Source organism: Chelon labrosus (genome assembly GCF_963514085.1).
Source record: "Chelon labrosus genome assembly, chromosome: 9".
In the NCBI taxonomy this organism is placed as follows: domain Eukaryota; kingdom Metazoa; phylum Chordata; class Actinopteri; order Mugiliformes; family Mugilidae; genus Chelon; species Chelon labrosus.
Window position 1 is genome coordinate 12,164,360 of NC_140359.1, and position 17,317 is coordinate 12,181,676.

The 17,317-nt window shown below is 40.7% G+C and overlaps 1 protein-coding gene across 1 annotated transcript; it reads right to left on the reverse strand.

Moving 5' to 3' along the window:
• Positions 1-11,784: 11,784 nt before the first annotated feature.
• ela3l (elastase 3 like) lies at positions 11,785-14,663 on the reverse strand. Its single transcript, XM_084552394.1, has 7 exons — positions 14,609-14,663; positions 14,301-14,389; positions 14,006-14,103; positions 13,544-13,672; positions 12,983-13,119; positions 12,526-12,671; positions 11,785-12,170 (listed from the first exon to the last, which is right to left on the reverse strand). The coding sequence occupies exons 1-7, from the start codon at positions 14,646-14,648 to the stop codon at positions 11,991-11,993; spliced, it is 819 nt and encodes a 272-aa protein (XP_084408520.1). The 5' UTR covers positions 14,649-14,663; the 3' UTR covers positions 11,785-11,990.
• Positions 14,664-17,317: the final 2,654 nt, after the last annotated feature.

Consider the following 17,317-nt stretch of genomic DNA (forward strand, 5'->3'; position numbering starts at 1 on the left):
TATGCAATCCCTCCAGCGGTGCAGATGGACTTGCAGATTACCGGCCCCTCGTATCGTTATTAGTAATCTCTGTGTCTGCAATGTTTGTCCCAATCATTATATAAGACCTTGTTGACTTCAGTGACCCTCTTCCATCTCAACTACCCCTAGAAGACAGGGAAAATTGCCCCGCTGCTGTGTAATGCGTTCCCAAGGTGGAGAGATGGAGTGACTGCTGCAGAGTTCAGTGGCCATGTCTAATCTAAAGTGGAGGAACTCACAGTAAACATCAAACCCAAGAAGGCGGGATCAGTTGAAGTGTGATGGTTGGAAAAGCAGATGAAAGACTCCATGGATGCTTACTGTGAGTTTGTGTTCATTGGTAATACACAGCAGCATCAGTTTATGGACTCCCTGCGGTCTTGAATGGAAGACCTGATTTGAAAACCGGGGAAGATTAGCGCAGTGGTTCGTACACTGTGTGAGTCAGAATGTGCTGACCTTCTCATTTGAACAGCTCATTGTGGAGTGGATCGCTGAATCTGTGCTGGCCGGTTTGCATGAGTCTGGCAGTGGTCTCATTAGAGGGAAACAGAAAAAAGAAGTAAGGCAAAGACAGCCAAAGAGACAGAGATAGAGAGAGAAACTGGCAGGCAGATAAATGGAAGTGAAGCAGATAAACACGATACAGCTGTGGGGCCGCCTTCCTGATGAGCAGTTTCAAATCAACAGGCCACCGAAGGCTCTAACCATCTGTCTCCTACGTGCTATAAACCATTGTTTTACACATGCATACGTGTATCCCCTTTAGTTCTCAAACACACACTCATTATATATATATGTCACGAGACACTCTTTATCTCATCTAATAGGATCAGCGATAAATCTGTGACTCTTATAATCCTGTGTACCTTCGAAATCAGTGTCATGCTTTCATTTGGAAATTTAAGTTGCATGAATTCTAAATATTTATGTAAAAAATGTTTAAAATGTTACTTGTATGTATAGTTATAAGTACAATGTAGTATATATAATCAGTACAATATGTAAAAAATATTTTAAAAGTGTATTCATAATATTGTACAGACGATTGTGTTTGTTCTGTACACTTCAGAGTCAGCTGTCAAGCTCAACCACCACTTTTCCAGATTGAAGAAAAAGACAGGAAAAATCCTTTCAGATTCCTCACACCAAGGCTACAACCACTTTGATCTGCTGGCCTCCAGCTGGTGCTTCAGCACCATGAGCCCAAAACATCCAGAGCAGTTTTTCATTTTTAGTCCCAGAGGCTGCCTCACAAGGCCTTTCTTGGTTCTCTACTCTTACTGTGGAATACACTACAAGGTTACATCTTATTCAAATGAATTCCTGTTTATTCAATCACTACTAGAGTTTATAATTGCTTATGCACATAGCTGTACATATCTGCAGATATGTCAATTCTCTTTTAGCCTTATTGTGTCTTCATACATTCTTATACTTTATCATTTGTAATTTATAATACACTGAGCAGCCGTAACATTATGACACCTTCCTTATATTGTGTAGGTCTCCCTTGCGCCTCCAAAACAGTTTCATCAGAGAATGGACATGGGCCTTCTGAGGGTGTCCTGTGGTGTCTGGCAACAGGATGTTGTTAGTGGGGGCCTTTGGGTCCTATGGGTTGAGGGGAGGGGCCTCTGTGGATCAGGCTTGTTCCAGTGTATCCCACAGATGCTAGATCAGTTTGGGATCTAGGGAATTTTCATGCTTTTTGAGTTGTTCCTAAACCGTTTTTGTGTTTGTGTCTGTGTCAGGCTGCATCCTGCTGGGGATGGCTGCTGCCATCAAGAGGTGCCATTGCTATGGAGTGGGGGTGCCTAGTCTGGTCTAGGTGGGTGGTACGTGTCTAAATAGCATCCACACTAATTGTTTTGTATATATCAAAATCTGAGAGTGCTCAAATCCACTTGAAATGCACTGAAGTAGCTTTAAAAATGACAAAAAAACATACCTAAATATTGCACTTATCTTGAGTGCTAGCTTACGCTCCACCGCCACATTTTGTGTGAAGAAGAAAGGGATAGAAAAATAATGCACTCTGTATAATGATGATAATTGTCACAATATACATCAGCACTTTTATCTCACCATACAACGCTTCACTGTGGTTGAAAGATAAGGATTAAATGATGGCAGCTGACTAACAACAGGATATGGGTCACTGTTGAGGTCAATATGTTCCTCATTGATTACTTTCAGCAGACTGAACTGAGTTGCTGTTTTAATTCATGCTCTGATGTTTAAAGAAACTGGAAAACCACTGATAGTAATACAGACCTAAATGGTATAGAAACATTAACTGTGGACCACACAAGTTATAAACAGAAATAAATAAGTTTATTGTGTCCGTAAAAAAATCAATTCCCCTCAGTAAAATGCATAATGGCTACCATGGCTGTGTAGGGCTGCAACAAGTGATTATTTTTATTTATCGTTTAGTCCATAAAAATAAAAAATCATCTGTGCAGGTTGCTTAAGTCCCAAGTGATGCCTTCAGAGGTTTGCATGAGCAAAAACAAAATTATTTGGTTTATAATGATATGAAATGGAAAAATCTGCAAATCCTCACACATAGGCTGCATTCATTTGAATAAGTTAAGAAGTTAACACATAAGTTAACACAGAAAACCAAACATAGTTTTATCTAATTGGATTAGATTTCAACATTTATTTCATGAATAGAAAAAATAAAAAACATCCACACGGAGCCCTTTCATTAATCAAAATAGTATCTATTACACAAAACAGATCAATGCAGCACTTTTTCTTCTGATGGCATGGCGCTGAAATTATGACTGGCTCATCATTTTATGAATCAGTCTGGGGTCTGTTCAGTCTTTAACATAATCTTGATATCACACCGTTAGCAGCTCCAGTTCATTCGCTGCAATAAACACAGTGTCAACAGCTGTGTGTGTTCTGTCAGTCCGTCATTTCTGCTGATGGCTGTCTATAAATATCTTATAGAAGAGCCCACAGAACGACAGAGAGGCACATCGGGACACAAGTAACAGTTACTTTTAATCCTGTGGGAGTAGAGACTTGTGCGTCAAACGGGGAGACTTTCAAACCGAGCCCCCGAGCTTCCTTCTCTGTCGACAACACATCAAAGCATCCCTGCTCCAATTCTTCCCTTGCACTGTATCATCCCCACCAAATATAAACCAAACTCTATCTTTGTCTGTCTTGACAAGCAAACTTCCTTCCAGCCACATCACTTTTCCTTGTGCCTCGTTTAGGCTTTTAGTGCCGACCTGCTGTTTGTTTTCTGCCGATATTAGTGCACTAATATTCTTCAGGGTCAGTGCTTCACAGGGGGGGAAAGCACACTAACATCCTCTGAGATATTTTTTCTCTTTACCTCTACAATGTGATCGTGTTTCTTAACTAACCTCTTCACTCCGACTCTTCTATTCCTAATAATTGTGATTTTGCCGTTTCTCCTCCATACCCGCTCAATATGAGGGATGAAGCAGAGGAGGAGATCATGGTCGGTCTGTGTGGAGCAAACCAAACTGACTGACAGATGGACAGTCCCAGTGACGCACAGCAGAGATAAGAGGATTGGGCTTGCTGGTTGTTGTTGCTGGTCTTGCCGCAACTCTTAATGCAGTTAGCTTACAGTCGGCTCCACTGAATGGCATAGATGAAATAGTGACGGTGGCGGAGAGGCGTTAACAGTGTGTAACACAAAAGGAGACAGTGAGTGAAAATAATGACTGTCTGAGAATGAGGCGGTCCAGATGGTCTCCTTACACTCCATAGCTCAACTTTTGAACTCCATTACATTTGCCAAAGTTGAAATTTGTCTACAAGATTAGGCTGCAGTCAGAATATACTTCTGCTCATCCGTCTTCTGTTCCAGCTCCGCTATGAAAACTGGCAGTTTCCCTTGGTGCGAAGGCACCTTGCAGGCCTTGTAGAGGATGACGAAGAGAATGAGGATGAGGATGCCCACCGCAGAGTTACAAGCAATGGCCAAAATGGCCCACACAGACAGGCCCATCCTTAGATCATGCTCCATATGTCGACTGGACAGCAACCTCTGCGCTTAAATCAGATTTCCGAGGGGGGTTTGATGTCTGCAACAAGTGCCACCTGGGTTACTCCATCTCAGCAGTCTCTCCCTGAATGAAAGAAAAATACATGAATATAATGAGTTTATTTTTCAGGCACATGCTAGAGCACGCACAGTGTGGCACACTTGGCCACAGTTAACCAGCCTGTCATATGGCCAGCCTGAGTACACTCGTGAGGTCACCTCAGTAAAGATTATCGTGTCTCTGACATGTTACTCACTCGGCTGAGGTGCCTTAAGCCTCCAGATGCTATATATGGAACAACCCACATATGCTCGCTTTAAGTCTAGCTTTGATTCTCAAGACTATGTATACATCGATCAGCCACAACATTAAAACCACCTTCCTAATATTGCGTAGGTCTCCCTTGTGCCTCCAAAACAGAAACTGAATTCAATTCTCCTGTCAGTGGTTTTAATGTTATGCCGGATCGGTGTGTTTAGCGACAATAAGTACTATTTCAGTGTCAAATACAGAACATTACAAGGGTTTCTATAAACGGAGTACTACTCTAATATTTCAGGACTAGTGATGTACAAGAATAGCCTCGGACAAATGCAGAGAAAAATGTATTCTAGGTCAACTGCTACGTCTAATAATCTGTGGATAACAGAGGAGTATTACAGGACCAGAAAGTGGCTCTCTGCTGCAGTTGTGTGTCACAACATCCTTTTTTATTCATTTCATTTATGCAGGCAGCGAGCGAAAGAGTTATTAAACTGATAAAGAAGGGGCCAGTAAGCACTTTTCCTGCTGAATTATTTTGAATGAGGCTTAGCAGTAATGTGTTTTCAGGAGGAACATGTGGGAATATAGCTGCCAGTTTTGCAGCTGATATTAAATGGGTCACTGAGGTGTACTGGTGTGTGTGTATGTGTGTGTGTGTGTGTGTGTGATAGAGTGAGAGAGAGACTGACAAAGAGAGAGAGAGAGAAGTCGGTTCAAGCATGAGATGGAAGGTGTGAATATTTTCCCTGTCAGAGTTTAACAGATAAAAACTTGAGCTCATCTCTACACTTCTATACCTCTCTCTCCCTCGCCTCTAATGCATTTCTAATGAGACCACATATTTCCTCCACTCTCCAACCGAGGGCAATAGCACAACATTCCAGGGCTGCCGCTGAGAACTCATTTCAAAGTTATCCTTCCCTTTATAGACATTTTATGACCAAGTCAAATATAGATGGATAGCTACAAGTTAGTGTTTGTGGCAGTGATGCATTTGTTCTGCTCGCCAGCAAGCAAACTTGGTCTCTGTTTGTACCAGATGGGTCCCTCTCAGGATGCTGGTGGCATTACTGTGGGGAAAGTGACCCTCATAATCACTAACTGGGATGACTGTCAATACAAACACAGTCCTGCAAACTATTTTCCAAAACATCCTGAGGAGTTTTTCTCAAAAGTCAGGCGACACTTGATGTCATACCGTTTGCAACTTCAATTAGAGCACAAATAAGGAATGTGTCGGCTTTTAGAAGACCCGTCTCTCCTCACTAACAACTATCGCACAGAGGCACAAGAGGCCAAAGAGATGGGAGAATGTGACAGGGAATAGTCCGCATGAAAGAGAGAGCTAGAAATCTAATGAGTTGGAGCAGTTATTAGAGCTGATGAATGTTTGCATGCCTATATTGATTTCAAATGATCTTTGGCGCACATATAGCTGCCCGGTTATTCATTGTCACCAATTATAAAACATTTGCTAAATGTATGTTTTCCAAAGTAGGTCATTGTAATTAATCATATTTATAACTACAAGGTTTAATTTGCTCTCATTTGCAAGATAAATGCATTTTAGTAACTAACAACATCGACACATTGTGTTTTCCAATGTAAAAGGGAAGATACACAAATCAGATTAGAATAAAAGGTTTTTAGAGGCATTGTTATGTTGGTACCAAAATAGCTGAGTCACAGTATTACAGATATAACAGAACCATGCAGTTGTTTGTTTTAATTCTGACAAAAATGACAATGCTTCACAGCTATTGACAGGTAAAGTAAATATGGCATGCAGCCAACATGTCATTGGTTTACTTATGTGTCAATAGGTCAGTTAAGTGAATCAGATGTTAAAATCTTTGGTAGATTAAAAGGTTCAGAGGTTCAAAGCTCATGAGTGACCCCACACAAACACACATGCTGGGGCTAAAGTGGGTAACAGGATAACTACAAAGTTGTGCAATGACTCTGTGCTCTGTGGCTGCAGCAGGAAAGAGTTAAGCTTTAGGTCTTTAACTGGAGTGAGTTTCTGCATGGGTGAATTTGTGAGTGGTGCCATTGTCCGAAATAAAGGCCCACTGTGCAAACATGCAAATAATCAAATTTGAATGTATGGAAATGCTACATAGTTTTTTACAGGAGGCGACAAGTGGGCGTTTCATGCAAAGAAACAAGCACATTCACGGGAGAGTTTGCAGAGACCACATGGAAAGCAGGCGGATGCTGGTGCATAATGCATAACCTGGCCAGAGAGCTACTGGAACCAGAGGCCTCCATCTCATGTTTCTAAACTACCTCAAAGCACATAAACATGAAGAGCAACCTACCCAAGTCTCTGATTCCATGCGTGTGTCCATGCGCTTGTACTTTTGTTGTACCCCTCCTCCTCTTTGTGGCGCTCCTCTTCTCAGACGCAACACGGTTGATATATTGTTGATATAAATTATTTTTTTTCAGCAACTTTTCCTCGATGTTTGTAAAACGGAAACTTTTGCGGTAAATTAGGTCACCAAACTCTGCAGCAGCAGCACGCTCGGACGGTCAACACTGGACTTTCGGACTTGTAATCAAGTCGGGCTGGCTATGTCCGAGCCGGTTTCCAGTGACTGCTGACAGGCGCAAGGCGACAGAGCGGAGATGCCACTGTCAGTGTGGCTGATCATCATCCCCCGCCCCCATCCCTCCCTCTCTCTCTCTCTCTCTCTCTCTCTCTCTCTCTCTCTCTCTCTCACACACACACACACACTCTCCCTCTCTGTCTGTCTCTCTCTCTCTCTTACTCTCTCTCTCTCAGTCTGTTACTACTGCCTAACTATTAGAGGTGTGCGATACCGCTAGATTTGGTATCGATCCGATACCAAGTAAATACTGGGCCAGTATCGCCGATACCGATACCGATATCGATACTTTTTAAAAATTAAGGTGGACGCACCATCAATCTGAATCAATCTAAATCTGAATTAATTCTCATGACATTTTAAGTGTTTTCGTGATTTGCCTTTTGGATTATTAATCAATTAAAGTTCAGTACATTTGGTTTATAAGTAAATAGAAAATACTTTATCACAATAAAAGTTTTTGTTCAGAAACAACACAAAATGATCACTTGAGGACAAATAAAAACAAATTATTTTTCAGGCAGTGTTCAGAAACTACAATAAAAACTAAATCTCTCCCTTCATTTAACTTCTTTCTGGATTTTTTTTTCTTAAATAAACAAAGTGTAGAAAATTATCACTCCACAACAAATATTATAAATAATGTAAGGAAGTGTTTAGGAAGTACAATACAATACAAAAATAAGACAACATTTCTCCCCTTTCGTGCACTTTTTTTCGTCGTAGCCTATCATCGATCTGTATAGGGCCAAGTGGGCGGCAATTTTAAAAATTTCTATATGCTTTTACAAGTTTGTTGTGTTACCACTGTATCTTACCACCTTTTTACAAATAACACAACTTGCTATCGTTTCATTTTCGGCCCGAAAATATAACCAAACAGCTCCATTCTTTCTCTCGTTGTGTGTAATGCCTTGCTGCTGGCCGAGCCTGGCTGGTAGCGGTGGGCGGTGTTCGGTCACCTGGCGCTGCAGAGTCACATGACAGTACAACAAACACACGCGAGGGGGAGGGGGAGCAAAATGAGCCAGATCTGCTCTGACAGCAGCGGCATCTAGACAAACAGAGTCAGGTCGCTTCTTTAATGAAACGAGAGAAACTGAAACTTAAGTATCGATATCATTACATTGGTATCGATCAATCTCGATACCAACGTTGGTATCGATATTATCGATATTTGGATCGATCCGCCCACCTCTACTAACTATTTAAAGACGCTCTTGGAACATCCTATCAAGCGCTTTTCCTCTCACCTCCTCTGGTAAGATCCAACGGTCAACGCGTCTGCACGGTGCAAGAGGTCAGCAACAACCCAAACAATCAGACGTGCAGTGCAACAGCACAGATCTGGCCGGGAGGAAGAAAGCAAGAAACGAAAGAAAGGGAAAAAAAGCATGAAAGATGCACCAGTGCACCCTATCAATAATCTAATTCTTCTTTGAACCTTATAGGGATATTTGGGAGTCAGCTTTGCAAAGAGCTTCTCTTCCTTTTTGTTGACTATTTTATGCCCTCGGAACAAAAAGCTAAAATTATTGTCAAATTAAATGCAGAAGGTCGCATTCTACGGTGGCCTGGAGGTGCAAATCAACATTACAAAACATAAAACACTTTTACAAATTCTGAAACAAATTTACATTTCAGAAAACAAAACTACAAGTCTTAAAACAAAATTACATTTCAGAAAACAAATTTACATTTTAGAAAACAAAATTACATCTCAGAAAACACATTTACAAGTTGCAAAACAAAATTACAATTCAGAAAACAAATTTACAAGATGCAAAACAAATTTACATTTCAGAAAACAAAATACAAGTTGTAAAACAAAATTACATTTCAGAAAAAAAAATTACAAGTTGTAAAACAAAATTACATTTCAGAAAACAAATTTACAAATTGCAAAACAAATTTACATTTCAGAAAACAAAATGACAAATAACATAACACTTTTACAAAGACCAAAACACTTTTACAATATCTGACTGCACTCAGGCTAACTTACTTGGTTTAGCATCAACCGGCTGCCGCTGTTGGTTGCTGGTTGTTGGTGTAGATGACGTCCCCGGTCCTTCCGACTGGTCCATGCCATTTAAAAACTCAAGGGATCGCCCACACGAAAAACAAAAACGTGACAGTCGGCTCATGTGCTTGCCACAATAGGGGCAAAACATTACTCTTTCGCTCATCTCAGGTCTCCATTAGCTTCTCCATTGGCGACTAGAACTCGTCATGACCGCTCCTCGTTCACTTCCGGGTCAACCCCGGGGTTGGTACATTCCCTTTCCGGTTGATGTTGGCCTTTTTGTAAATTTGTTTCTGCAGTTTGTCAAAGTGTTTGGTGTCTTGTAAATTTGTTTTCTGAAATGTAAATTTGTTTCAGATATTGTAAAAGTGTTTTGGTCTTTGTAAAAGTGTTATGTTATTTGTCATTTTGTTTTCTGAAATGTAAATTTGTTTTGCAATTTGTAAATTTGTTTTCTGAAATGTAATTTTGTTTTACAACTTGTAATTTTTTTTCTGAAATGTAATTTTGTTTTACAACTTGTATTTTGTTTTCTGAAATGTAAATTTGTTTTGCATCTTGTAAATTTGTTTTCTGAATTGTAATTTTGTTTTGCAACTTGTAAATGTGTTTTCTGAGATGTAATTTTGTTTTCTAAAATGTAAATTTGTTTTCTGAAATGTAATTTTGTTTTAAGACTTGTAGTTTTGTTTTCTGAAATGTAAATTTGTTTCAGAATTTGTAAAAGTGTTTTATGTTTTGTAATGTTGATTTGCACCTCCAGGCCACCGTAGGCATTCAGTCCGGAACAAGACACATAATTACACTGTGCAGAGTTGCTCTGGATCACAAAGGCTTTCTTATCTGCTCATTACACTTAAAACAAGTTGCACAAAGCTGCACAGACTTCAAACTTGTTGCCCTCTCTTTCCCTCGTTGGTATTCAGCACAACAGCGGGGTGTTCAGGGGGGAGTCTGTTCTACTCCCTCTCTTTGTTTGCCTCTCTTTGTATGTGTGTGTGTGTGTGTGTGTGTGTACTTGCACATCTATCTTTGCGAGACCAATTTCTTTGGAAGAGTATGTACTAAAGTGAGGAAAATTTGTCTGGTCTTCACTTTGAAACATTCAAAATTGCCTTTCGAGGGTTAAGATTGGGTTTAAAGGTTTCCGGTATACAGGATGCATTATGTGAATTTGTGTCCATACCAAGACTGAAAGACATGCATGTGTGTGTGTGTGTGTGTGTGTGTGTGTGTGTGTGTGTGTGTGTGTGTGTGAGAGAGAGAGAGAGAGAGAGAGAGAGAGATGGGAGTGGGGTACCCTGACCCAGAGTTCAGGCAGAGACAAAGAACTCTTTTGAGGCCTCACTCTCACTGGGAACAGATCCAGACCACAGCAGTTTAATCAAACTGGCACATACTGGTGCACATCTTGGCTATATTTCAATGGCTGAATCATTTGAATTAAAAATGAATGCAGTGACTGACAATGTAACGACTGTCCGATGATGTAGTAGCCTGATAAATGTAATTAAACACAGCGCTAAATCGGCTAAAATGTAATTAAACCTTAAACACCAAGCAGCTACCTATTCCAATGTTATATGTAAAATCTGTATTAAAAGCAGTTGATGCATTCATCTTATTCCTACAAGTTATTACATCATTAGTCACTGTAATGATTTCAGCACCAGGTAAATGTTTTACTTTCTATAGCCGAGATGATTTCATGACATGGCCAGTCACATTAATAGAATTAATGACGTGATTAACCTGGTTATTTTATTAAAGTTTGGTTTTGATTACACTTCTGAGTATTACATTATTCACAATTCATTCATTTAATTCAAAAATTAATTCACTAAAAGAAGCTCTTTTATGAAGTTTGTTATTAAAGCTGCTTCAAAAGTAAACAAGAAGTCCTAGTATTTTTCCTTGAAGTCAGACTCTGTCCCTTTGTGCTGTAGCTTAGCTGAGATAGTTATCTTGGATCGCAGGCTGATATTCCAAAAAAAAAAAAAACCTCCTTCAGATGTGTGTTTCATCACATCACAAATACGGATTCAAATACAGCCTGAGGGAATCATGGACACTCAGTGAAACTCTCTGTCTGCTCATAATATTCAGGACAGAGACACATGCATGTCAACGCACACAAACACACACAAAGTCATTATTCCTTGCTCTCGCAGGACGTGTCATGTCTGATCACTACATCTTATGTCAATGAAGATGTTCACACACCTCCATTACCCTGTCAAAACTCATCACTGTGTGTGTCTTGCAAATGTGACGGAGAGAAAGGAGAAAGAGTGAGATGGAAAAGAAAGTAGCGAGAGGCAATTTGATTTCCTTCCTATTTTTCCCCCTTTACTCTTTCATCCTCATCTTATCACAGTGTGGGAAAAATAAAAAAAATAAAAAGCTGACAGAAATGTTAATCTCAACGTTGTCTTTTTCAGGGAACAGATATAATGAGCAAATATACTCCCAAGGGAAGTATTAGGGTTTTCATAAAGCTCTCCTTGAGAGGACACAGAGACTGACCAGGTCAGTTCCATGCACGGTTATTAGATTCACATTTTTTTATTGCACGGGTCCTTCATTCTTATTGTCCAGTGTGCAACTTGGTATTATTTAACATACATTTGGAAAATTTATGAGCAAACAGCACATATGATCATTGATGCTAGACAGACAGAAACATTGGTTCTTCTGTACAGTTCCCTACCACGAGGGTTTGAGGACACCTGCTGGAGAGTTGTTGACATTGTTTCAATTTCTGGCAAACCTCTGAGGACACGATTTATTATTTTTAATTTAGATTTAAGTTTGTTAGAATAGAGTTTTCTAGAACTGGGTGGATACTGAAACACACACACGTCACACACAAGACAAATTTACTGGGTCTGTTTATTGAGATGTTATGAGATCTTCTAGTTGTTCGTCATAGTCTGCAAAGAAGAGAAGAGGATCAATCAATCAAGACTTGAAAATCAAACAAGAAACGAACATTGAGGAAGATGGAAGATGTTTTGTTTTTTTTTACAGATGAGTGTGTGTTTCTTTTACCATGTCGATCCAGTCATTGAAAGCAGAGACTCTGGTGAAGACAGTGGGTTTCTTCTCATAGTTGCAGCCAAGGCCAGAGACAAAGCTGGCAATGCCGTGCACCTCCCAAACACCTTCAGTGTTCTTACAGTTCAAAGGGCCACCAGAGTCACCCTGGAAAAAATAAAACAAGAGAGGAGGAAGAAGATGAGTTATGTTTTACTCATACGGAGATACTGGCATACTGGCCAGGAAGAAAGTATGAAAATTGTTTCATTGACTATAATGGGGACACAAGAAACACCTTTTGCATGTTTCTTGGCAGCTAGACAACACATGGGTTTGATTTAAAAAAAAAAAAACACTTTGATTACATGAATATATTTTTATTTGAACACAATCATTGCAGTGGCATAATGTGGTCCAAAAGCTTCTTGCATAAAATTCAAGCGTAATAGTCTTTTAGGAAAACAAGCTTACAAAACACATAATTGACAATAGTATGATGTAGAGTAGAGTACAAACTTACGTTGCATCCAGCCACAATCCCATCTCCGCCTGCACACACCATAGAGGTCCTGACAGCAATGCCCCACCAGTCAGGCTGGGAGCAGGTGGCATGGTCGGCCACAGGCATCAAAGCCTGCTGCAGCTTATCAGCAATGGGGCCGCCGGCTAAAACACACAGGCAGAGTCTATTACCGTCATCCACATACACTAGGAGGCTGTCAAAGCTGCTTTACGGCATTTCCCCAAGCGGTAAATTCACAGTCTGACCCAAATTTTCAATTTAGGAATAATCCCCCTACCCCCCAAAAAAGGAAAAAAAACGTTTCAGTTAAATCTTATACATGGTTATAAATCCAGACATCATGTGTGCACACCAGTTGAACACCCTGAAGGACAGTAGCATGAAGACATTTCAGAGGCGCAAAGCTCATAATAAACACCAACAAATTGCCTAAACACAGGTTTGAGGGACTTACTGTACAGCCTGCCCCATCCAGTGATGTAGCACGGGTAGAGGTTGCTCAGCACAGTGCCAGCACGAGGGATACATGCCAACTGCACCTGGTCGCTCAAAGTCACAGGCTCTGACAGCTTAATCAGGGCAATGTCGTTACTTCAAGAAAGACAGAAAGAGAGAGACTGAGGAAGGTGGTCACACTGACAGGCAATTTAAAATCGTCCTCCAAAACCAGAAAGGAGAGCGAGAGAGAGCGAGGCGAGATAATGAATAAATTAGTGCAATCTGTATTTCATTCCTTCTGTGTGCAAGTAATTAATCTATTGAATGTTTAATCTCATCTCTTTAAATTCCACAGTGGAAAAAGTATAGCTGCATATTTGAAGGTGACCAACATAGTAGTAGCATGCTTAAAAAAGTTATTATTATTTTTATTATAGACTTGAATGATGGAAGATTTCTGTCACAGGTATGAGTTAAACTAAAGTTAATGCATGGAATATGAGCGTTAGTATACTTAGTCACGTTGACATATAATGTACAAAATCATGATATATAGGAAACACATTGGTTGCGTTACCCGAAGGCCACGAAGATAGGGTTCCATTTCTCATGGACAATAATCGTCTCGGGCAGGATAGCCTTGGAGCCAATCTCTGTCTCAACCAGGTTGTGTTTGCCCACAAACACCCTGTAGGACAAGTCGGTGCTGTGGGAGAGAACAGACTGATGAGGCCCAAAGCAACTTGACAGAAGATTTAGTTGCACAGTTGAATGATTTGAGGTGTTTGAATTGATAATTAACTGCGCCGGCAGAGGATTTAAACTGCGCAGTGGTCTGGATGATCTCTTAAACCTTTGAAGTTTGGGACTTGCCCATTTTTTATTTCTGGGAGAAAGTTTCAGGCTAGAATTAGACATGTAGTTTGATGTATAATAAGAAAAGTAGTGTTAACAAGAGCCCTTTGAGCATTTGTAGATGTGTGTGTAGTGGCAGCCGTGTTGCTGTGTTTGTGTCTTTATATAGTTTTGCTCCTCGTACTTGATGCAGTGAGCCGCAGTCATGACCCAGTTGGCAGCAATCAGAGATCCTCCACAAGTGTGCCTCCACACACCGTCCCTCTCGTACTGCAGAGAGATCTGGGGACAAAACGCGGCAACATAAAGGATACCATAAGTAGCAGATTGTGGATGTAAAGGTGGTTGGCATAATTTACTGATTCGATTCAAAAGCAGCTCTTTAAATGCAAGATTTTCACCAAGCATTGAGTTTGACATCTAATAGCCAGATGCTGGTGAAAATAAAAACACAGACAGATGTGTAAGTATTAGCGTACCTGCCAGGGCCAGCTGTGGGGCTTGGCATCTTCTCCGTTGACCACGCGGGTAGTCAGGGGCTCAATAGGTGGGGTGCCGCACCCGAGGGCTGACAGAGGAGGAGACCGAAGATAGTGTGATGGACATGACAAAAAGGATTTTGGATTTACACATCAGAAACAAACTGCACCATTTTTCTTTTTGCAGAAGATTTGCAGAGGGCTGGCTCCCTGTGTGGTAATAAGCAAACAGGCAAACTCGCTCGCACAATCTTGCAAATGCACAGAAACAATTACACACAGATTTAGAAAATGCCAGATGTTCTTACCGCTAGCGATGAGCACTGAGGCCAGCACAATGGGGATCATGTTGATTGATGCTTCTGCTGAGGGACAGCGGGACACACACTCTTTTAAACTTTCTACCACAGGCAACACCCGCTCTGAGAGCTACAAAACAGTCTCCTATTGGTTCGTCATGGCCTCCAGAGGATGAAGATGGACCAATGGCAAACGGGGTCAATGCATCCAGGTAGCTGAAGGTTCACACAGGTGTATTTTCTGGAACATTTCCCATGACCTTCATGGATGATGAGAACACAATGTTCAGTAACCATGCATGTTTAAAAGCATTCACATGTATACATGCATGTAGTGTGTAGTGTGTATGTTAGTAAAAGCTGAAGGGACATTCCCGACACCCTCCACATCAAATTGTGCATTAAATCACAACTTAACTTTTTTCCACAATAGAGCCATTTTCCCTGAAACATGGAATTAAATGCTTGCGTAAGAGCACGGGAAGCCAACATCTGGATTAACTGTCCTGTTTACTCTAAAATATAAAACAAAAACCTAATGAAGAGGTGTTACTGTGATAAACAACAATGATGAACAGATGGTGTCAATGATGCTGAAAATATTGATAGCTACTTACAATCCTCTTGACATCTTACAAAGTGCCCAGTTCTGCAGTGAAATTCTGCAGCGTCAGGAACGTGAAATATTTCTGAGACGTATGATCAGACGTGGCACTCAGCATATTTCATTTGTTTTACGCAGTATATTTGCTGATGTAAAGTCAAACGCAGTCCTAAAACACCGACGCTGTGTGTCATGAGGTTGTTATAATGACTTGAATGAAATGAACTTGAATAAATTATGAGACTTGGAGGACACAGACACAACTCCTGAGGTATGAAAGTGTCAGAGTGTACAAGCCTGAGGTGACTCAGCATGGAGACACTGTAAATCTGTCACTGGCTGCTTGGGTAATATTACAGAGCACAGTAAAGTTTGGGTGTTACTGTGCAGTAAACAGGTAGAGTCAGAAGGCAAGGTGGTGAGAAACACTTTCCACATTCATTCATTCATTTTCTGTAACCGCTTGTCCTCTGGGGGGTCGCGGGGGGGCTGGAGCCTATCCCAGCTGTCATCAGGCGAGAGGCGGGGTACACCCTGGACAGGTACACTTTGAATTTGAACACAAAATGCAGTTCATGTGATGATCTTCAAAATATTCCTGAGTTTTCTGCAGCGCTAAATGTTTTGCTGCCCTCAAACGTATTTCAGATGGAAAATAAAAACATCAGACTCCTCCATTTCTCAGACTAGACTTTTTGGTCATGAATCATTTACTTTCTCAGTTCACCACTAGATGGGACAATTTATCTGTTTAGCCACCAAACTGTGTTGCATTTTCCTGCAAAGGAGCAAAAAGGCCCATTCGTGCCGCATTTGGTCGTATTTGCTTTAACGAACAACATGCAAGCTTCGCAGAGGAAGTCATTTAGAAAATCAATCCTCAATTTAACTGGACTGCTGCCTCTGAAAAGGAGATCAGACAAAACTCTGACACTGAAAATGATAGCAAGAGACCTTCACACTCCACAGAGAATGCCTCCACCATGAAGATATAAGTCATAACAGCTGAATCTACAGAACAGCTTTGCTTTTAAAGTTTTGTATTAAAGTTTGATCCCATTTGCCCATTTACCGTTTACAGAGTGAAGCAAATTCTCGATGGGATGAAAAACACTTGAAAGGCAACCACAGCAACAAAAGCGGCTCAGACATCCCCAGACTCTATCTCGGCGTACGTGTTTAAGTGTGGCTCTGTGAGAGTGCACGCACGCATGAGCTTCTCTACAGCTGTGATGTGCAAGTAATTGAAATCTAATTAAAATTGCTCCTCAAATCTATAAAACATAGTTAAACCTATTATAGTCCAGTGTCCAGACTAGGTGCCTCCCTTTCCCCATTTTCCAATTAAACATCTTGTATTCATTAATTTGATAATGGCCTGATGACAGAAGATAATTAAGTGAGGTGTGCACTGAACTGATATAACTATTCTGAATACGAAAAAATTTTATGTAAATATTATGTAAATGATAGTTAATGTAGGTTTTGTAACAAAATATATTAACCTGATCTGAAATACTGCCAAAACTTCACATTGAGTTAAAACCCTCTGATCTCCCACATCTTCTTCTTACCACTGAGATATGTGTATATGCAGTCCTAGGCAGTCTGACACGTCCTGGAATGAGGCTTGCCAGTTTCATGGCTGAGCAAAGCAGAACACCCGATCTTCTCCCCTGGGGTTTTGTAGCAGGTAACTTCAGACTGTCGTCCCGATCAGAAAAACAGCTAAACTCAGAATGACACCATGTGTGAGGTTTATGGTTGGTTTATATCCCGCTGGGGCAGTAAACACTTAACTGGTCATTTTCCATGTGGAGCAAGGGAGAACGATTTTGTAATCATGTATAAATATTATTGTGACAGGGTTGCGTTAGCAGTTGCAGCCAGCTGTGTGGTTTTAAACTAATTTCCCGTGCATACCTCCTGTTTCAATAGTCTAATGTTTATCCCACTCTGAGCCCGCTAATGTCCATACTGTTAAGTCTCTTGCCTTCAAAAATATACAGCAGTATTTTCCAGTGGTTGCCTCATTTGCCACAGGCAGTGTTTTCTGAGCCAGAGGGTTGAAATAAATCCATCGACTGTCTGCCTCTGATTTGCTTTTATTGTTC